The 22,295-nt window shown below is 41.5% G+C and overlaps 1 protein-coding gene, 1 long non-coding RNA gene and 1 pseudogene across 2 annotated transcripts; 1 reads left to right on the top strand and 2 right to left on the bottom strand.

Moving 5' to 3' along the window:
- Positions 1–11,137: 11,137 nt before the first annotated feature.
- Positions 11,138–13,598, bottom strand: LOC123070078 (uncharacterized). Its single transcript, XR_006433342.1, has 3 exons — positions 11,950–13,598; positions 11,634–11,814; positions 11,138–11,554 (listed from the first exon to the last, which is right to left on the bottom strand). It is a non-coding gene; the product is annotated as an uncharacterized lncRNA (long non-coding RNA).
- Positions 13,599–15,146: 1,548 nt separating this feature from the next.
- Positions 15,147–16,052, bottom strand: LOC123070077 (uncharacterized). Its single transcript, XM_044493093.1, has 2 exons — positions 15,501–16,052; positions 15,147–15,437 (listed from the first exon to the last, which is right to left on the bottom strand). Exons 1-2 carry the CDS (start codon positions 15,774–15,776, stop codon positions 15,399–15,401), a joined length of 315 nt encoding a protein of 104 aa, XP_044349028.1. The 5' UTR covers positions 15,777–16,052; the 3' UTR covers positions 15,147–15,398.
- Positions 16,053–19,967: 3,915 nt separating this feature from the next.
- On the top strand, positions 19,968–21,934 carry LOC123065432 (non-specific lipid transfer protein GPI-anchored 25-like; annotated as a pseudogene).
- The last annotated feature ends 361 nt before the right edge of the window (positions 21,935–22,295 follow it).

The raw sequence follows: 22,295 nt of genomic DNA, 5'->3' as shown, positions 1-22,295 counted from the left end.
GGGAGAAGGTACAATTACCTCACCAAGTTCTACTTTCCTCCCACTCACTTCTTTTGAGAGAAACTCCTTCTCTAGAAAGGATCCATTCTTAGCAACGAATATCCTACCTTCAGATCTGTGATAGAAGGTGGACCCAACAATTTCTTTTGGGTATCCTATGAAGACACATTTCTCCGATTTGGATTTGAGCTTATCAGGTTGATGCTTTTTCACATAAGCATCGCAGCCCCAAATTTGAAGAAACGACAACTGTGGTTTCTTGCCAAACCACAGTTCATAAGGAGTCATCTCAACAGATTTTGATGGTGCCCTATTTAAAGTGAATGTAGTTGTCTCTAATGCATAACCCCAAAACGATAGTGGTAAATCGGTAAGAGACATCATAGATCGCACCATATCCAATAAAGTGCAGTTACGACGTTCGGACACACCATTACACTGTGGTGTTCCAGGTGGCACGAGTTGTGAAACTATTCCACATTGTTTTAAATGAAGGCCAAACTCGTAACTCAAATATTCTCCTGCACGATCAGATCGTAGAAACTTTATTTTCTTGTTACGATGATTCTCCACTTCACTCTGAAATTCTTTGAACTTTTCAAATGTTTCAGACTTGTGTTTCATTAAGTAGATATAACCATATCTTCTCAAATCATCTGTGAAGGTCAAAAAATAACGATACCCGCCATGAGCCTCAACATTCATCGGACTGTATACATCGGTATGTCTTATTTCCAATAAGTCATTAGCTCGTTCCATTGTTCCGGGAACAGAGTTTTAGTCATCTTGCCCATAAGGCATGGTTTGCAAGTATCAAATGATTCATAATCAAGTGATTCCAAAAGTCCATCTTTATGGAGTTTCTTCATGCGCTTTACACCGATATGACCCAAACGGCAGTGCCATAAATAAGTTCCACTATCATTATCAACTTTGCATATTTGGGCATCAATACTATCAATATGTGTATCATTATGATCGAGATTCAATAAACCATCAACATTGGGTGTATGACCATAGAAGGTTTTATTCATGTAAACAGAATAACAATTATCCGTTGTCTTAAATGAATAACTGTATTGCAATAAACATGATCTAATCATATTTATGCTCAAGGCAAACACCAAATAACATTTATTTAGGTTCAACACTAATCTCAAAAGTATAGGGAGTGTGCGATGATGATCATATCAATCTTGGAACCACTTCCAACACACATCGTCACTTCACCCTCAACTAGTCTCTGTTTATTCTATAACTCCTGTTTCGAGTTACTAATCTTAGCAACCGAACAAGTATCAAATACCCAGGGGCTACTATGAACACTAGTAAGGTACACACCAATAAACTGCATATCAAATACACCTTTGTTCACTTTGCCATCCTTCTTATCCACCAAATATTCAAGGCATTTCTGCTTCCAGTGACCATTTCCTTTGTAGTAGAAGTACTCAGTTTCAGGCTTTGGTCCAGCTTTGGGCTTCTTCACGGGAGTGACAACTTACTTGCCATTCTACTTGAAGTTCCATTGCTTTCCATTTGCCCTTTTCTTGAAACTAGTGGTCTTGTCAATCATCAACACTTGATGCCCTTTCTTTCTACCTTCATCGATTTCAGCATCACGAAGAGCTCAGGAATTGTTTTCGTCATCCCTTGCATATTATAGTTCACCACGAAGTTCCAGTAACTTGGCGATGGTGACTAGAGAACTCTATCAATCATTGTCTTACCTGGAAGATTAACTCCCACTTGATTCAAGCGATTGTAGTATCTAGACATTCTGAGCAGATGCTCACTAGTTGAGCAATTCTCCTCCATCTTTTAGGCGAAGTACTTGTCAGAGGTCTCATACCTCTTGACACGGGCATGAGTCTGAAATACCAGCTCCTGGAACATCTCATATGCTCTGTGACTTTCAAAATGTTTTTGAAGTCCCTGTTCTAAGCCATAAAGCATGGTGCACTTAAACTATCAAGTAGTCATCATATTGAGCTAGCCAAACATTTATAACGTCTGCATCTACTCCTGCAATAGGTCTGTCACCTAGTGGTGCATCAAGGACATTATTCTTCTATGCAGCAATGAGGATAAATCTCAGACCATGGACCCAGTCTGCATCATTGCTACTATCATCTTTCAACTTTGTTTTCTCTAGGAACATATAAAAACATAGGAAGATATAACACGAGCTATTGGTCTACAACATAATTTGCAAAATACTATCAGGACTAAGTTCATGATAAATTAAAGTTCAATTAATCATATTACTTAAGAACTCCCTCGAGTCATCTAAATGATCACGTGATCCATATCAACTAAACCATGTCCGATCATCACGTGAGATGGAGTAGTTTTCAATGGTGAACATCTCTATGTTGATCATATCTACTATATGATTCACATTCGACCTTTCGGTCTCAGTGTTCCGAGGCCATATCTGCATATGCTAGGCCCGTCAAGTTTAACCCGAGTATTCTGCATGTGCAAAGCTGGCTTGCACCCGTTGTATGTGAACGTAGAGCCTATCACACCCGATCATCACGTGGTGTCTCAGCACGAAGAACTGTCGCAACGGTGCATACTCAGGGAGCACACTTATACCTTAAAATTTAGTAAGGGATCATCTTATAATGCTACCGACGTACTAAGCAAAATAAGATGCATAAAAGATAAACATCACATGAAATATGTGACATGATATGGCCATCATCGTCTTGTGCTCATGATCTCCATCGTCACCGGCGCGACACCTTGATCTCCATCGTAGCATCATTGTCGTCTCGCCAACTATTGTTACTACGACTATCTCTACCGCTTAGTGATAAAGTAAAACAATTACATGGCGATTGCAAAGCATACAATAAAGCAACAACCATATGGCTCCTGCCAGTTGCCGATAACTTTGTTACAAAACATGATCATCTCATACAACAATTTATATCACATCATGTCTTGACCATATCACATCACAGCAAACCCTGCAAAAACAAGTTAGACGTCCTCTACTTTGTTGTTGCAAATTTTACGTGGCTGCTACGGGGTTCTAGCAAGAACCGTTCTTACCTACGCATCAAAACCACAACGATTTTTCGTCAAGTGTGTTGTTTTAACCTTCAACAAGGATCGGCCGTAGTCAAACTCGATTCAGCTAAAGTAGGAGAAACAGACACCCGCCAACCACATGTGTGTGAAGCACGTCGATAGAAGCAGTCTCATGAATGCGGTCATGTAATGTCGGTCTGGGCCGCTTCATCCAACAATACCGCTGAATCAAAGTAAGACATTGGTAGTAAGCAGTATGACTATTATCGCCCACAACTCTTCGTGTTCTTCTCGTGCATATCATCTACACATAAACCTGGCTCTGATACCACTGTTGGGGAACGTAGCGTGCAATTTCAAAAAAATTCCTACGATCACGCAAGATCTATCTAGGAGATGCATAGCAACGAGAGGGAAGAGTGTGTCTACGTACCCTTGTAGACCGAAAGCGGAAGCGTTTCAATAACGCGGTTGATGTAGTCGTACACCTTCACGATCTGTCTCGATCAAGTACCAAATGTACGGCACCTCCGTGTTCAGCACACGTTCAGCTCGGTGACGTCCTCGCCTTCTTGATCCAGCAAGATGGGCAAAGTAGTAGATGAGTTCCGTCAGCACGACGGCGTGGTGACGGTGTTGGTGAAGAACAATCTCCGCAGGGCTTCGCCTAAGCACTACGGAAACTATGACGGAGGATAACTAGAGGGGACGGGGTTGCCGGCACACGGTTGGATGTTTCTTGTGTGCTAGCCCTGCCCCTCTATTTATATGTTGAGCCTTGGGGTCGAAACTTGGAGTAAAAGCCTCCATAAAGTCGGTTTCACCCGAAAGGCAAGAGTTCTTCTCTGGCCCCTGGACTCCGCAAAACTTCCTTTTGCACTTTCCAAAAACCTTGTGGGCTTTCCCTTTTGGCCCAAATAAAGTGTTCTCGTACCCAAACATTTTGGGAAACATCCGGAACCCCTTCCGGTGAATTCCGTAACCCTTCCGAAGACCAAACACTATTATCCCATATATCAATCTTTATCTTCGGACCATTCCAGAGTTCCTCGTCATATCAGTCATCACATCGAGGACTCCGAACAACATTAGGTCACCAACATACATAACTCATATAATACTATATCGTCAACGAACGTTAAGCGTGCGGACCCTATGGGTTCGAGAACTATGTAGACATGACCGAGACACCTCTCTGGTCAATAACGAATAGCGGAACCTGGATGCCCATATTGGCTCCTACATATTCTATGAAGATCTTTATCGGTCGAACCATTATGACAACATACATTATTCCCTTTGTCATCGGTATGTTACATGCCCGAGATTCGATCGTCGGTATCTTCATACCTAGTTCAATCTCGTTACTGGCAAGTCTCTTTACTCGTTCCGTAATACATCATCCCGTAACTAACTCATTAGTCACATTGCTTGCAAGGCTTATTATGATGTGCATTACCGAGAGGGCCCAGAGATACCTCTCCGATACTCGGAGTGAAAAATCCTAATCTTGATCTATGCCGACCCAACAAACACCTTCGGAGACACCTGTAGAGCATCTTTATAATCACCCAGTTACGCTGTGACGTTTGATAGCACACAAGGTGTTCCTCCGGTATTCGGGAGTTGCATAATCTCATAGTCTGAGGAACGTGTATAAGTCATGCAGAAAGCTGTAGCAATGAAACTGTAACAATCATAATGCTAAGCTAACGAATGGGTATTGTCCATCACATCATTCTCCTAATGATGTGATCTCGTTCATCAAATGACAACACATGTCTATGGTTAGGAAACATAAGCATCTTTGATAAACGAGCTAGTCAAGTAGAGGCATACTAGGGACACTATGTTTTGTCTATGTATTCACACATGTACTAAGTTTCCGGTTAATACAATTCTAGCATGAATAATGAACATTTATCATGATATAAGGAAATACAAATAACAACTTTATTATTGCCTCTAGGGAAAATTTCCTTCAGCCAGCCCCCGCAAGCATGTTCTATAAGACCCGCTGGCCGCACGCTGCAAAAGCCCCAACATCGCATTGCCAACTGCTGGTAGGCTGCCCCGCAATGGACCCCTGTCGTCCGCCTTAACCTAGCCATCGACTGCTTAATTCCGGCGAGGTGAGAGACCCTCCAAACCAACCGCTGCCACCACAAGCACCAACGCACGCACGTGAACCCCCTGAACATCTCTTCTTCATCCAAAGCCTCCTAGAGCATCGACTTCATCAATGGTAGAGCCCGACCGCTGTCGCGAGCTCAACTCCGGCAACCATCGTAAGCTCTGGACCCCCTTACCTTGTCCCTTGTGTTCGTGATGATCGAGTGCACCTCCCGGCCTCCTTGTTTCGTCCAGAAGCGCACCAAATCGATACCTGATCCATCAGCCTAGAGCTCCGCTACGACGGCCAACTCTAGCAACCTTCTCATCGTCATCTCCGTCCTCCCTGAGACCAGCCAGGACCATCAGGAGGTCCACGACGATGAGTCGCATCAGTTTGTGACTTCCACCATCTTCGAAGACCTATGGACTGGCAGATCCGTTGATGTCTGAGCGCAGCGGCGCCACCGTCGACTTTTTCGGCGACATTCTGGTGTGACCTAGCTGGTGAGCATCACCACCATCACCCCGTCGATCTATTTTTTCACCATTGATCTCCAATCTAACACAACAAAGATGTTCACTTGTTCGAATCGGTACGAACCAATCATAGCATGCCATGTGTACAACATTATCCACAACCTTATCCAGAAGAAAATTACTTAATTAATTAAATGGTAATTTTACAGAAAATCCTCTAAAACCTCAAACACTCACAACTTTTATTCTGTAAATGCTAATTTAGTGATTCTTTTTACAAAATGATCCTTACGAAATTTACTTTCACCTAGACTAATAAAATTTAGAATTTTAGCGTTTTAAAATTTGATTTCAAAAAGGATGAATTCAAACTTAAATAAGGCATAACTTGCAAATTATAAATCCAATTAGATTGATTCTATTTGCAGAATAAGTCTAGTGGAACACAGTTCCAAATTATCTCACTAAAACTCAAATTTGAAGAATTTAATATTTGAATTTAAATAGAATTCAGTAGAAGCTATCATTCAAATGGTATTTGAAACTATTTATATAAAAATTTTAATAAATGGCCTAAATGGAATAATTCCTTTTGCAACATGTTTCAGAAAATCAAAATAAACTTTAGAAAATATTCTATATTTCATTTGACTTTAGGAAATTCAAATAATATTTGAATTCAGTTCAAATTGAAATGGGTTATAACTTTAAGACCATGAACTCAATTTGAATAAATCCATTTGCATTATAATTGAGAAACTTAAAAGTTTAGTAATATTTTGGAGTTATACTTAACTTTAGGGAATTAAGCTTAAACTGAATTCAATTCGAACATAGATAAGACTTGAATTGAGCTCTAGTAAATAACTTTGGATTTATACTTGACTTTAGTTAAAACTTGAATAGGACTTAAAATAAACTTTTGAAAAACATTCTTGGATGTGTATTTTACTTTAGAAAAAATTCAAAATAATTGGAATTTAGTTAAACCTAAAGGAAACCTAGAAGTTATTTAATCGATCCAAATTAAATGAAAGCTATTACAAATGAATTCAATAACCAACATTAGTCAATTATAAAATATTTTGAAGTTGAACTAGCTTTAATATTTCAAAATTAAATTGAATTCAAATGCAAATATCATTTTAAACTTAATTTAATTTGAATTCAAGTAAGGTGAACGAGTTCGGAGACGGTACATTGCAAAGGATGCAGTCCAACGATATGGACACAACTTTGAAGTCAAGAAAATGTATGGTAAAAATCGGGCACTTCAACTTTGTTTGGTTTGAACACTACAAGTGGCTAGAGTGTAGTGTCAAATATGAGACAAAATTTGCTTTGTGTGCCATTTGTTTAAAGGCAAATCAAATGGGGGCCTAGGGGTGATGCCTTTGTTTAAAGGCAAATTGAATGGTTGAAAAAATTGGTATAGGCCAGATGCATTGGACAAACATGTGGGTGGTATTAATAGCATTCATAACAAAGCTCAAGAGAAATACAATTTATTGTGACACCCCCACCATCAATTGATAATATTAGTGTGAGTGTGTCTAAAGAGGATCTATGTATGTACAACGCTAGGCTAACCTATTCACTTAGATGCTTGAGGTTACTTTTGAACCAAGGATTGGCTTCTCGTGGACATGCTGAGAGTAAAGAATCTAGGAATAGGGGGGAATTTCTTGAACTTCTTAAATGGATTTCGGCAATGATGAAGAATTCAATAAGCTTGTTTCGTAGAATGCTCCTCGGAATTACATCTTGGCCAGTCCAAAGATACAAAATCAAATAATTAAATGTTTTTTGGCACAAAAAACTAAAAGAATTATTGAAGATATTGGAGATGACCACTATGCAATCCTAGCTGATGAGTCCTGTGATGCATCTTATGAAGAACAACTTGCTCTCTGCATACATTTTGTTGATAAATCGGGAAGAGGATGTGAGAGGTGCTCTCTGCATATGTTTTGTTGATAAATCGAGAAGAGGATCTGAGAGGTTCCCTATAGTCTTTCATGTTTCCAATACAACTTCATTGTCACTTAAGGATGCAACTCAAACATTGCTTAAATATCATCATTTGAATCCTAGTCAAATACGTGGGCAAGGATATGACGGCACTAGCAACATGAAACATGAGATTAAAGGGTTGAAAATGTTGATCATGAAAGAGTCACCCTCTGCCTATTACATCAATTGTTTTGCACATCAATTTCAATTGGTTCTTATAGCCGTGGAAAAGAAAATGAACCATGTTTGTGGTTCTTTGATCATGTTTCTTACTTGCTCAATATTCTTGGAGTTTCATGCAAGTGCCATGGACAAGATGTTAGAGCTCAAAAGGTTTTGGAAGCACTTGAAATAGCCGAGATTGAAAGTGGAGTGGGCTAAATCAAGATATGGGATTAGCTAGACCCAGTGATACTCGTTGGGACTCTCATTTTAAAACCATTATGCACATTGTTAGCATGTATCCCTCAATCCTTGAAGTACTTGATGCTATTGGAAAATATTCTTCACAAAAAGGTGAGTGGACAAGAATACGTGGAGTTACTCGTGCCTTTGTTTTCGATCTTCACATGATGCTAGTTATTCTTGGCTATACAAATGAGTTGTCCAAATCTTTGTAAAAGAGAGATCAAGATATTGTTAATGCAATGGCACTTTTAGTTTGGCAAAGAGTAGAATGCAGGACATGATGTCTCATGGTTGGGAAGAATTTCTTGCAAAGGTGACCTTATTTTGCAACAAAAATGACATTGAAGTTCCTTTGTGGGAATATACTTATGAGACTCATGGAAGATCACATTGGTATTATGAAGTACAAACAAATGTTGGTCGTTGTAGAAGAGAAGTATATCTTGGTATCATCAATCAAACATTCAAGAGCTTGACAATCAGTTTGATGAGGTTAATATGGAGTTTCTTATTTACATGTTGGCTTTGAATCCTCTCAATTCATCTGCTTCTTACGATGCAATCAAGGTGATGAGACTTGCCGAGTTCTATCCCATGGACATATCAAAGTAGGGACTTGATAAGGGCTAGAATTTCAACTTGCTAATTTTGTTGATGATATGAGACAAGATGATAGTTTTAGAATCGCAAGTAATATTGGTGAGCTCTCTATTATGCTTGTTGCAACAAAGAAGCATGTTCTTTATGATTTGGTGTACTTACTCATCAAATTGATATTGATTCTACCGGTGCTGTCTACGAGTGTTGAAAGAGTATTTTCGGCAATGAATTTAGTGAAAAGTAAGTTGAGGACTAGTATGAGTGATGATCGCTTGAATGATTGCTTGGTGATATTTATTGAGCGATATGTGTTCATGAAAGTACGTGAAGATGACATAGTTGATGCTTTCATGGCAATGCAAAAACGTATGAGTTACCCAGTGCTATAAATTTCTACCTATGCTTCTTTCATGGAAGACTATTCGTATTGTAATTGAGCAAATTTGGGATATATTCGTTAACTAAGTCGTTGTGAGATTTGATTTGCCCTATTCATGTTATTCTTTTGCCATATTTTCTTTGACACTTGGATTAGGTTGGAAAAAATTTAGAGTATGCATACCCTTCTTTTTATTTCCGGGTTCGCCACTGAGTGGTATTTAGCATCAATCGTGTTGTGTTGATGTTAAGACCACAGTCTGGTTCAGATCTGGTTCTGATGGGTTACCTCTTTAAATTGGATCGTGTTAGTCCAGGTTAACTGGTTAAGTTAATGGAATCCCTTACCCCGCAAAAAAAAAAGTTAATGGAACCCCTTTCCTCCAAAAAAAAGATAACAGACGAATGCCCGCAGAAAAAACAAGTGTTGTTATGATCGAAGCAATGGCAATGCGAGATGGATTAAGTTTGGTGAACTCCTTGGGTTTCAACAGAGTAGAAGCGGAGTCGGACTCGTTGAGCGTTATCAATTGTTGCCGAGGACAAGATCAATGGTGGGATGCAGATGCAGCCATCTTTGCTGAGTGCATAGATTCGGCTACTTCTATAGGAAAGGTCATCTTTACTCATTGTTTTCGTGAAGCGAATTCAGTTGCTCATGACCTAGCAAAGTTTAGAGTTCGTAATAAATGTGATGACAGTTGGACTAACGAACCTCCTGGGTTCTTAGTTAGTCAATTGGTGTGCGATGTAACTATTATTTAAGGTTAATAAAGCTAGCCATGATGGCATTCCTCCCCTCTTTAAAAAAAGAGGTAAATACACGGGAAGTCATAGAACTTGCACGCGACGGTCAGCTTGGTGCACAAACTTGTAAAATACGTATTTCTGGTCATCAAACTTGCAGGGACGTTCATATAGGGTCAGATTTCACGTACACAGACATATCCATGGCCTATGTGGCATGCCAGCGTGGCCAGGGCCCACTGCCGCATGTAGATCTGCAGAGAAGTCCTTGGCTTTTCTATTTTCGTATTAAGCCCATAAAATTAAAATGAAAAAACAAGGGATGATGGGGTTTCAAAGCCGCAACGTGCCGCTAGTAGGTGCACGTGGACAACCACCAGACTAATGGGCATTCATGTCTATATAGCATCACTAATTTCTGTCTCATATAAACATTGACTGGAAATAAATTTTACAATAATTGTAACCCAGAAAAAATGAGCATTGTGGCTCGACCATGTCACCTTGTGGTCAAGGTTAACTAAGATTACTACCGGGCTATGACAACACAAATTACATTTTTGTGTTTGTGACATTTAAAAAATATTTGTGTTGCAAAAAAAGGTACGTGACATTTCAAAAAGTTTCAGAAACTTGTATTTGAAAAAATGTAAATCATATGTTTAACGAAATATTTGAAAGAATGTTAATCATATGTTTAAAAATGTTAAACATGTATAAAAGTATTTTTAGATGTACACTGCAAAAATAGATTTCAAAACATATATTCCATATGATTAACATTTCTTCAAATATAAGTTTTGAAACTTATGTGTATTGAAACCACTGTTCAAGAAATCTTTCGATTCAGTGATTTATCATCCGATTTATCGATACTTATGGGGTGACCGATACGATTATGCTTTATCTTCACCGTTTATTGTTTGGGCCGATTTATCACTCTGACAAGCGATTTATCGGGAATCTACACATAAATCGGGCATATTTCTAACATTATGTTTGCAAAAACTATGTTTATTTGTATTTTGTGGATCTCGTTTTACAATATGTACTATTCTACTATTTTGTTTGTCATTATAAGAGGATTCAAAGGCTAGGAATCAAGGTAACACTTTTGTCCAATATTATTTTGGTGTTGAATATAGCATATTTTAGTGTTGGGAACCTGAGATTTACAAAAAATGGTGGATTAATAGTCGACCGATAAAATCGATTCATTGGCCGATTTTTGATGAATCTCTAATCCTCAACTGACCGAGACGCTAACGATAAGCGATATCCTCAACATTAATTGATTGAAACATATACTCCATATCAGTTGATACACATATGTTTTGATGTTTTAAATACTCCAGGATACATCTATGTTTTGATACACACTAGTACAAATGCCTATGCGTTGCACCGGGCAAAAAATGAAATGTAACCTGCTTCACGTGCCATTATGCAACATTTTTATAATCTATTTTTTGTAAACATCAGAAATGAGGTTACACTGAGTATTTCTTTTTGTACGATGAAATTTGGACTCAGAAATAAGGCTACATGTGCACTGATCTTCTAAGACTGCTCTGCGGCAATGAACTGCAATTGTTGAAAGTCAGAGAAGAAACCAACGCCAGTCACCACAAAACTATGGGGGTGATCATGGAAGCCACCCCCAACCAAATCTTTGGAATATAATCCAGCCTAACAGCATCATCATGAAAGTTGCAAATCCAGTTGCGGTAGAGAAATCACCCATGAAAGATGAGTGCTCGTTTGGACTGGGAAACTGCCAAAATGAATAAGGAACCATGAAAAGGTTAAAGGAGTACAAGGAAAGAAGAAAAACAAAAGCCGGAAAAAATTACCTGTGCCTTGAGCTTCGATTTCCATGTGACTTACACAAAATTGATTCTAATGCCATATGCAACAACTAAGGTAGCAAGGTCCCTCACATATTTTGAAGAGATCAGAACTTTCATACTCTCTTTCATGCTAAGCTTAGGTTTGTTCTGTTGAAACAATGGCTATATTCACAACTGTGGTGATCTGAAAATGATTTAATCAAATCAACTTGAGCAAAAAGGGCTATCATTTGATAAGAAAGCTGACCAAAGATAAACTCAAAATTCCATATGGCAGGCACAATAATGACATGGACAAATAAAGGCATCACAAAGGTACCTCAAGGAATTAGAACTGAAAGGTAAGGCTTGCGGCCAGTGACCGGAAGTAGAATATGCTTAACTTGGGACAGAGCATTAATCACTAAAGCACTTCCAGATTCATTCACTTCAGCCCTCACTGGTTACAAAGCAAAGGCAAACAAATATCAAACAGTGGTCTCAGCTCAACCATCCATCGTACCTCTTCAAACATAATCAGAAGTAAGGATGTTCTTTGCAAGTTTGATTATGAATCACCACAAATTTCCCTGCTAAGAACAAAGTCAAGCATGGTGAACAATTCACTAACTTCGGTGCAGCAAAGGAAGGCCAATACATTGTCAGAAGCGCAACTACGCTTGGTCAGACACACAATCATTCAAACATCACATGAAAATATCAGCATCAGCAACCTGAAACCACTGCACCTCGCTCCAAGTCAAAGCGAAGTAACTAATCTTCAGTACACGTAGTGACAGCACAAAGAGACGACCAAGCAATCGACGTACAAATCTCAAGAAGACTTCAAGTCAGAGGCCGCCACCCACGCGCCTCCGCAGGGAGCCCGGCCGGGGCCAGTGGACCATGGCCATAGGCACCACCGTCTGGGAGGAGCAGCGCTGGTGGCCGGTAGCACTGCCCCCGCGGTGCGTTCCGAAGGCCACGGCTGCGCCGTGGGCGCCGCCTCAATTGCGGGCTGGTGCGCTTAAGAACGAGCCTTGCCGGCCATGTGCCATCGCCTCGCGGAGCGTCTTGGCCAAAAATATGAAACCTAATGCTATGCCCTGTTTAAAACTTTTTATAAAGTAAAAATATTTCAAAAAAAATAGACATCACAATTTTCCATATGTATCACACACTAATGTTTAGACATTGTAGTTTTTTCTACGAAGATTGACCACATATTCAATACCAGTTGGTGAAATAGGAACATATAGTTCTGCATTTCCACTCTACACAATGTCATTTCTCCAAAAACGAATCCATTTTTAGATATTTGTCATATTTCTTAACTTCAAATTGCTCATTGTTTGAAGTATTCAACAGTATGTACACAGTCAGGGCAAGATTGGACAGATGATGCTAAAATTGCAAGGGTAAGAAGATGGACCAAACACCAGATTAGTGGACAACCATGGGATGACCTCATAATTCAGAAGGGAGTCAGACTAATACATGATCAGTCAGCCTTAAATTCAGCATTCAAGGTAGTAACAATACCCTGATACTACAAATACGCTGATAGCAGAGCATGGTGTCCGTACCAAGTGGAACCAAACTTGTAGGCAAGTAAACCTAACACCATATCATAATATGAGCACGGTGTCTTTTACACTATTATATTGTTCTGTCTACTTGGGCTGGCCCAACAGATGCTTACAAAGATGTTTGATAAAATAAATAAAAAATGCTGGATGAAAGCTAGATGCAAATGAGGTTATACATCATCAATAATTCACTCCTATAGTTTATTTAGATTCACGGACATGCTGTTTTTATATGTTCACTGGCGGAATCTACGGGACTGTATATGCCAATATCTGTGCAACTGTCTCTTCAAATTGCTAGCCTGTAGGTTGACATGATCAGCAAAACATTCCTAGAGGTACAGATCAGCAATGCAGTAGCAATCTAATCAAGTTTGTGTCTAGCCCGTGGCACCAACGACACCTCAAATACCAAAGAATTATCACTAGACAACTATCGTATGCTTGATTTTTATTGCTTATAGCAAAATAAGGCCAAATTTAAATAACACTAATTTTACTATTTTCTATGTTCTTTGACGACTCTTGGTGATGATCTTGATTGTGTCTAACAATTCAAAGTAATTTACTTCACTCTGTTTTGCAAGTTTCGGTTTCTATAGCATGGCTTGCATGTGCCAAGGCAACATAGAGTAGTCATGAATGTATTACCAATCATATCATTATCAGTAATGATCTTTGTATGAATTAATATAGGCATCTACCTTACCGATACACTCAACATAAGCCACTTGGTCCAATGTTATTTGGTTGATCATCCCATTTTACATAATCCAATCGAAGAACTGAATTTTATGGGCACAACTGTACTACGTGCGAAGAATTGTACATAAGCAGATTTGGTAAATGAATACAGAGGCATGCTCTCCATGAAAAGTAGGATCAAAATAATGCCCCCCCCCCCCCCGCAATCAATATATATTGTTGTACTTAGTATAGTGAATTTTGGGGACATCAATGGCTGGTTTCAACATAGATATGTGCAAGATTTTCACCTGAAAATAACAATGGGTTTCTATATCTGTCCATCAGAGTGCATCATCTCCAATAATTATCCAACAGACTGCTACAAAGATTATTTGTCCATATGATGGCTCTAGTCAGATATATATTCAGACGTCATACCAGTCGATGCAATATATGTACTCCGAAACTAAGCCTGGTGTTTGTACTGTTTATTAGCCTACAGATGTTCTCACGTGCTCACAAGTATCTATGCTAGATTGTGGTAGTGGGCAGTAGCAGCGGGCTATGGGAAACTTGTTTTATCAATGCGAATGCGCACTCCTTGTTCCAGCTCTGAGGTTGGTGTTGACACAATTCCTGACAGAAAAAATCATGAAAATGTGTTAGACACACAACTGTTCATGTCCTACAGAGCACGTCAACATATTGCCAATTGGTGGATGAATACAAAGGTACAAACTGCATGCATATTAAGAATGACGTACATTATGGATACTATGGCAACAACCAATACTTTGTCGCCTCCCACTACAGGCTCCCTTGCAACGTTGGGCATGACTCCATATATTCTGTAACCGTAGAACTGAAGACACCGGTGCCCCCTTTAATGATTTCCACTGCAACCAACACTTCACCATCCCAGACCAAGCAGCAAAGGCTCATGTTGTTTCCGCACAGATCTTAGTAAAACATGAAAGCGATACTGAAAAGATATAAGGACAAAAGAGTTTTGAATATAAACGCTAGCCAGATAGATAAAACGCCATGTGCATCTACAAATTTGCATGGAGACTTGGATAGGCAATGCATCGTCTTTACCTCTAATAAAAAGCATGTAGAGATCAGTACACGTTCACTTAGTAAAATTATAGGCCATCTAAGCATGTCTTCTCTGTAATAATTACACTAAAAGCTATAAATCTGTAAGGGCTCTCTTGCTGGCAGGAAGACTTCTATGAGAAGCCATTGATCAGGACTGAACTATTCAACATCCTCACCTAAAGATTTTTCATCATTCCCATGGCATAAATCATGTAGTTCAATCCATCTCCTTTTATTACTCGATGGCTGTTAGGTAGTATACATCATCTCCATCCCCTATATAACCAGCCTGAAAGTTTACTACTGGAACACCACGATACAGACATAGAGCCTCGTAATCTTAGCATGGAGCCGACGGATGCGACATGTAAGTTGCGACGGCATCTCCGACCACTGCACGCTGACAGCCTGCTCATACTTGACCTTGCTTCTCGATCACACATGTAAGGAGCTGCCATTTGCAAATTCAGCATGATGTGGTGAAGCAATTTGAAGAAGGAAGTAGTGTGCATACGCATCTGAAGATGGTGGTGGCGTCGGGGCTGATCTCAAGGTGGGCGGTGACGGAGCGGCAGAAGATGTGGCTTGGGATGGGCCTTGGCTTGATGCCGGGACGGCTGGGGCGGCGGCCCATACGAGTGCTGCAAGCCAGCAGGATGAGCGTCGTCCTCGTGCAGACGCGGGCAGGGACAGACAGCGCCGGCGCTGTTGGTCGAGCGGGGAGGTGCTCCAGTGGCGAGGATGGCGGGGCTCGGTCGGATCCGGCCGGATCTGGACGGGACGGATCCATTTCCGGCGGACTTGGCGTGCAGGCGGCCGGATCCGGCGAGATTGAAGGCTGGTGGCGCCATGGCCCTCCTGGAGGTCCCTGTTCAGCGAGAAAGAGAGACAGAGGTGAGAGGAGATCAAGAGGAAGGAGGAGAGGGGCGAGGCGGCGGAGCGGCCGGAGCTCCGGCGGCGGGGCGCGGCGGAGGTGTGGGGTCGCCGGCGAGGCGGCTTGCGGGGGTGAGGGGAGCTCGGGCAGGGTGGAGCTGCGGGAGGCAGAGCGGTCTGGTTCGGGCTGGGTTTCTAGGGTTATTTTTGTAAAAGTGAAACGTTATATAGAGACCCGCTAAAACAGGGATTGCAGGTTAATTTCTTACAAACTGAGGGACTTTTATTCAAAATTGCTAAGACGACTGACGACAGAAACCCAATTTTCTTTATTATTATACTAGCAAAAGAGCCCGTGCGTTGCAACGGGAGAAAAAACATAACACACGCTTTTAACCCAACAACCATCACTCAATAGGTCCATCTCTTTTATTTTTGCAAGGCATCACATTTGTGTTGCCGCTTATCCTCCTTCTCACCCTCGCCGGTGATTGGCTCGGTGTTCACACAAAACAACAAAAAACATGTTTGAATATGGTTAATCCTAAGGTGTCACTCTCTCCCTCTCTCCTCCCTCGCCCTCTCTCTCTCTCGCTTTCTCTCACTCTCGCGATGAGAAATCTATTGTTTTCCCCTGCGATATTTTTTAGAGGTATGCATGTGTAGTTATCGATGTTTTCTTTTCCCTATATGATTATAGTGGGGTGTTTATTTGCAATCCGGATCCTTGCCAGTACGAAAGAAAAACAGATCTTGCACTATAAATTATAGGTTTGCTTCCAAAACAATATTTAAAAATCATTAATAGGAAAAATTAACATCATATTTATATTCCACACATTTTTCTAATAAAATTTCATATATAATATGTTAAAATCGAAGTTACGGTTTAAAGGATACGGATAATATAGAAAATCATCTGTTTGATTTAAATATATTTCAAAATAATATTTAAAAATACTTAATAGGTAAATATAATCTCATATTCATATTCTACATATTTTTCTAATCAAATTTCATATATAACATGTTTAAATCGGAGTTACGGTTTAAAAGATATGGATGATTTTAAAAAGTATTTGTTTGACTTAAATATGATCCCGGATGAATTACCTAAAACGTCAGGGGGGGTCGAAAAACATAAAATAACGGTTCGGGTGTGACTTTAATCCGGACGGCGGGTTGATTTCAAGAAAACATAGGGACTTTTGTGTAAAATATGAAAAAACTATTCGTTTTGACTTAAAGCAGGACTGCGGGTTGAATTCTCTGAAATAGAGGGACTTTTCTAAAAAATGTCATGACGGACGAAAGAAACCCAATTTGCTTTATTATTAGGTAAAGATTAGGTAAAAGATAAAGATATGTTTTAAATACTCCAGTATACATCTATGTTTGGAGTATTTAAAAAATGGAAAAGTTATATGCTTAATATTTTTTAAACATAGGATTAACATTTTTCCAAATACAAGTTTTAAAACTTTTTTCAAATATGTGTTAAACATTTTTGGATGGTACGAAACATTTTTAAGCTACGGGAACAATTTTATACATTGTATAAACATTTTAAAAAAACCATGACCAGTTTTTTGGAATGCACAAACATTTTTAAAATGCAACATATCATTTTTTTTAATTACACAAATATGTTTTACAATGTTTAAGCATTTTTTAAATGTTACATACCTTTTTTGTAACACGTAAACATTTTAAAATGTCACAAACATAAGAATATTTTTTTTACATAGAACAAGAAGGAATAAGAACATGAAAAATATTTGCCCCATTTGAACATACTGTGTTGCCGAAGCCTGGTGGTAATCTTAGTTAACCTTGACCACAAGGTCGCATAGTCGAGCCATGATGTTCCTTTTTTGGGTTACATTTCTTGTAAAAGAAAATTCAGCCGTGTTTATATGATATAGAAATTGTTCTTGCTACCTAGAAGTGAATGATCATCGATTTGGTGGTTGTCTACCCGAGTCTAGTAGTTGCACGTCTTTGGTTCAAAACCCAACCATCCCTATTATTTCATTTTATTTTAGCGGCTTAATACGTTAAAAAAACAGGGGCCTAATACGTGCATAAATAACCTTGCAGATCTATCATGCGATAGGGGCTTACAGCGGGCCCTGGCTATGCTGGGACGCCACATAGGCAATGGATACGTTCGCGTACATGAAATATGACCGTATACAAACATCCGTACAAGTTACATGACCAGAAACACGTATTTTTTTACAAGTTTGTACACCGCGAGCCGTCCTATGCGGATTTTTTGTTGAAAAGGACCATCTGGGCGAATGAATTGACAAAAAAGACCACCTGCCGATAAATTTAACAAAAAGGACCCCCTCGGCTGTGGCGGCAGGTGCGGCAGGCGACACGTGGCACCTGCCGCCACACAGCAAGGCGGCAGCACTGTACCAACGGGAATCGGCGCTGGTGACGGAACGGCAGTGGCGTGTGGGGCCCGGCCGCCAAGGGACGTGGCAGCAGTACTGTACCTGGGGCGCAGCCGCCTGGCGGGCTGGCGGCAGCCCTGTTCATGGCGCTGCTGCTCTACTGCACGCTACGCTGATTGCTACCGCTGCTGCATGCGCTTTTAGCCGGCCACTGCTGCTGATTGGTACTGTTACTGCATGCGTTTTTAGCCGGCCACTCATGCTGCATGCAAGATGTTATTTTCTTGACATGCACGATGTTGTTAATTTTGTCATTAACCTTTGTGTTAGAGCATGAATTAGAGTTAGGATGCAGAAGATGTTTTAGTTGAAGAAAAGATAGATCAAGGTAAGATATACCCAGTAATTAGTAATTGAATATTGTATTATTCGGTTTGACTAATAATCAAGTGGAAAAACATTTTAACATCCGTATTTATGTTTGAAATAATCATTTTTTATTAATATCATTCGGTTCGACTGGAAACATAATAATATGATGATAACATTTAAATAGTATGACTTAATAAATAACCGTATTTCCGTTAGCAATAATCGGTTTGCTTTTAGTATCATTTGCTTAGAATTTAAACATAATAGTTTGTTTACGGATAATAATACGACAAATATTCAAAGCAGCGGTAACATCATTCGCAACAGTACATCAATATAAAAAATATTCATAATATTACACGGCGTCATTTATACCTCAGCTTCGATATGGATGTCGTTCCGAATAAAATTAACCGTCAAAAGGGAGATCGAGGATCGAAACGCAATTTCTTCAACTACGTCATCTCCTCCTTGTTTGTTACTCAGATGATACCTTTTTTACCTAATTACATACATCATTAAGGATATTAGCATTTTATAATATACAAAACTTAGATTATTAACAAAATAAACTACGGTTTCGTAACTATACAACTTATTAATATATTTTTTTACCACATGAAATAACAACGCATTAAATCATCCAATGACCAATAACAACACAAACTTTTTCTTACTTACCATATTGATAAATTCTTGCATGTCAAACTAAATCGATACATTTTAAAGGCCTAAAGCTGATCTACAATACTGTTAAATATTTGCTTTACTAATTCCTGCTCTAACACAAAGGTTAATGATAGAATTAACAACATCGTGCATGTCAAGAAAATAACATCTTGCATGCAGCAGCAGTGGCCGGCTAAAAGCGCATGCAGTAGCAGTACCAATCAGCAACAGTGGCCGGCTAAAAGCGCATGCAGCAGTAGCAATCAACGTAGTAATAGAGCAGCAGGGCCATGAACAGGGCTGCCGCCAGCCCGCGAGGCGGCCGCTCCCCAGGTACAGTACTGCCGCCACGCCCCTTGGCGGCTGGGCCCCACACGCCGCTGCCGTTCCGTCGCCAGCGCCCATTCCCGTTGGTACAGTGCTGCCGCCTCGCTGTGTGGCGGCAGGTGCCACGTGTCGCCTGCCGCACCTGCCGCCACAGCCGAGGGGGTCCTTTTTGTTAAATTTATCGGCATGTGGTCCTTTTTGTCAATTCATTCGCGCATGTGGTCCTTTTCACCAAAAAATCTCCTATGCGCCCACCTTTGCGCCATCTTGTTAAACCCCTCAGTATTACACTTTTTTTTTGCGGGGACAGTATTACACACTCACGCCCTAAAACCACCAGGCATCATCACCTCACCACCCATCCCGCCCCAATACGAGAGAAAGAGAGAGAGAGAGTGGGGACGGGTGTGCTGAGAGCCTGAGACATGCCCCCCACCGCCCTCCTCCTCGTCGTCCTCGCCGTCGCCGCCCTCCACGCCCCTGCCGCCTCCGCCGCGTTGTCCCAGGAGCCACCAGCGACGCCGTGCGCGGCGGCCATCGTGTCCTTCTCGCCGTGCCTGGCGCCGTCGCGGTGGTGGCGCCGCCCGCCCTGCCCTCTCCCGCGCCCACCAGCGCCTGCTGCGCGGCGTTCCTGCGCGCCGTTTCCGCCGGGGACGGCGAAGGCGGCGGAGGGGAGGGATGCTTCTGCCACCTGCTCCGCGACCCGCTCCTCCTCGGCTTCCCCGTCGACGCCGCGCGCCTCGGCGCTCTCCTCCCCACCTGCGCCTCCGCGAAAACCTCCGCCGCCACGGCCGTCGAGGCTGAGGCCCTCTTCGCCGACAAGTGCCGAGGTGAGAAATCTGTCCCTTCGTGCTCCCTATTTATGCTCGTGCAATATGCATGCTTCGATCAATTCTCGTGCGCCATATGCGCGAGCTGTCGCGTTCCTGTTGTTGATCGCCGATCGAAACAAATCTTACTCTGCAAAGCCCTAACTACTGTTGTTCTCATGATCCTTGTACAACTACTTTCGTAATGGTTGGTTGTAATGCGGATTACTGACGAGCTCTGGATGCTACTAGGGATATTAGTACTTGCATTTCTGAACTAGTTGAATGGGGGAGAAACACCGCGGGATTTTTCTTTTGTGGCCCAGACTTACTTCTGCATTTTTGCTGCGATTTGTCATGATTACCGTTCAGTTAAGCAGTTTGTTGGGTTGCTTGTTTGATAGTAGTAATTTCACAAAATATTGGCGATATTTATAAATAGCTAAAGGCTTCGTTACTTGGTGGTTTCTCTCAAAGAGTTCACAAAAGTCAATCATTAAATCAATTAAGGGGGCAAGTATTAGTAGTACTGGCTAACTCCATTTGCCATTGAAACAGAGCTCAAGTCACTGCCTGAGATGCATTTTACACCTCCATCGCCACCTCCCGCACCAAAACTTTCTCCAGGTAAACGTTCTCCCTCTTGTCTAATGATTTGATAAATCTGTGCCCAGTCTATTCGGGTTTCGGTTGAATAAACCAATTGGCATTTGGGCAGCATGTTATATGGTCTCTCCTCATCCCAAATAAAACTTGAACTTGTTTTATCTTGCCGTGCTCCGTCCATTTTGTGCTCTATGCCGCAATTGCACAGGTTCAATGATAGTAGAACACCTAGTTTTGCATCGCATACTCTCTGCAGCCTCTGTTCTGTTCCTGCTAATTGCAGTATCGTGTCTGTCTTTGTGATACTATCTCCTTTGCATGCACTGCACTTTTAGGTTGCAGTTGCACGTTTGATTCTAGTTTGTTCACCTGAGCATTCCATTTTGGTCGACTGAACACCGCAAGTCCTGAATATCTTTCTTGAATCGTCGGTCGTACTTCGTGTGCACTAGTTAAACTGCTGTCTATGCCCTTGCAGCTGCCGTTCCAGAACCAGCGTCCCCGAAGATGGAGGAGCATTCGACCTCAGCGACGCCTGTGCCGGATGATCGGTCGGGATCCGATGCCTTGTGTGCCTGCCGGGTCTTCCTTGTGGCCTTGGTCTTGGGAGCAGCAGTCTTGATCACGCTGCAGTTCTGATGGATGTTCGACCTCGCTCTTGATACAATACCTGTGCATTGCTGCGTCATTCTTGATTGGATCCTCTTGTTGCATACGGTGAAGTGCCACGTGATGCAGCGCGTGATACCTGAGAACTCTTCCTGACTAGTGCAGTTTGTTCTGTGCGCGTTTTGGATGACCTGACAACGCAAGTAACTGTTATCCGGTGACATACTCGTATCGTTTCAAACATGGTATAGATTTATACAATGCAGTCTAGTTTCTCTTGCGATTTTCTTTCTGTGAATCTGCATGCCATTTCCTTGCGCTCGCTGAGAGAGACGAGAACTCAGGAGCACAGCACAGGAGCAAACTCTCATGCTTTCATGGTGCATGACCTTGCTGCGCTAGCTGCGCCGGTGACCACTCCGGTCCCGGCGGCCACCAGTCCCCCCCCCCCCCCCCCCGGGGCCCGGCGTCCCCCTCCGCTTCCCATGGCCTCGCAAGTCTCTCTCTCGGCGGATTCGTCTTCCTCGACCTCACCTTCCCTGCCTAGTGCCCCGCTGCGCTCCATCGTCGTCGTTCCTGATGTCCTGGGCACGCGCTTCGGCCCCATCGCCCAGGGCGCTCTCGGCCCATCGCGGGCCC

This window comes from Triticum aestivum, chromosome 3B (assembly GCF_018294505.1).
Source record: "Triticum aestivum cultivar Chinese Spring chromosome 3B, IWGSC CS RefSeq v2.1, whole genome shotgun sequence".
Lineage (NCBI taxonomy): Eukaryota > Viridiplantae > Streptophyta > Magnoliopsida > Poales > Poaceae > Triticum > Triticum aestivum.
This window is presented reverse-complemented; position numbering and strand designations above follow the sequence as displayed.

Excerpts from the sequence above, each read along its gene's own strand:
- LOC123070077 (XM_044493093.1), bottom strand. The coding sequence starts at position 15,776 with ATGGATCCGTCCCGTCCAGATCCGGCCGGATCCGACCGAGCCCCGCCA. Across the intron at positions 15,438-15,500 it reads CCACCACCATCTTCAGATGC|CTCCTTACATGTGTGATCGA; the intron begins GTATGCACACTA and ends TGCAAATGGCAG.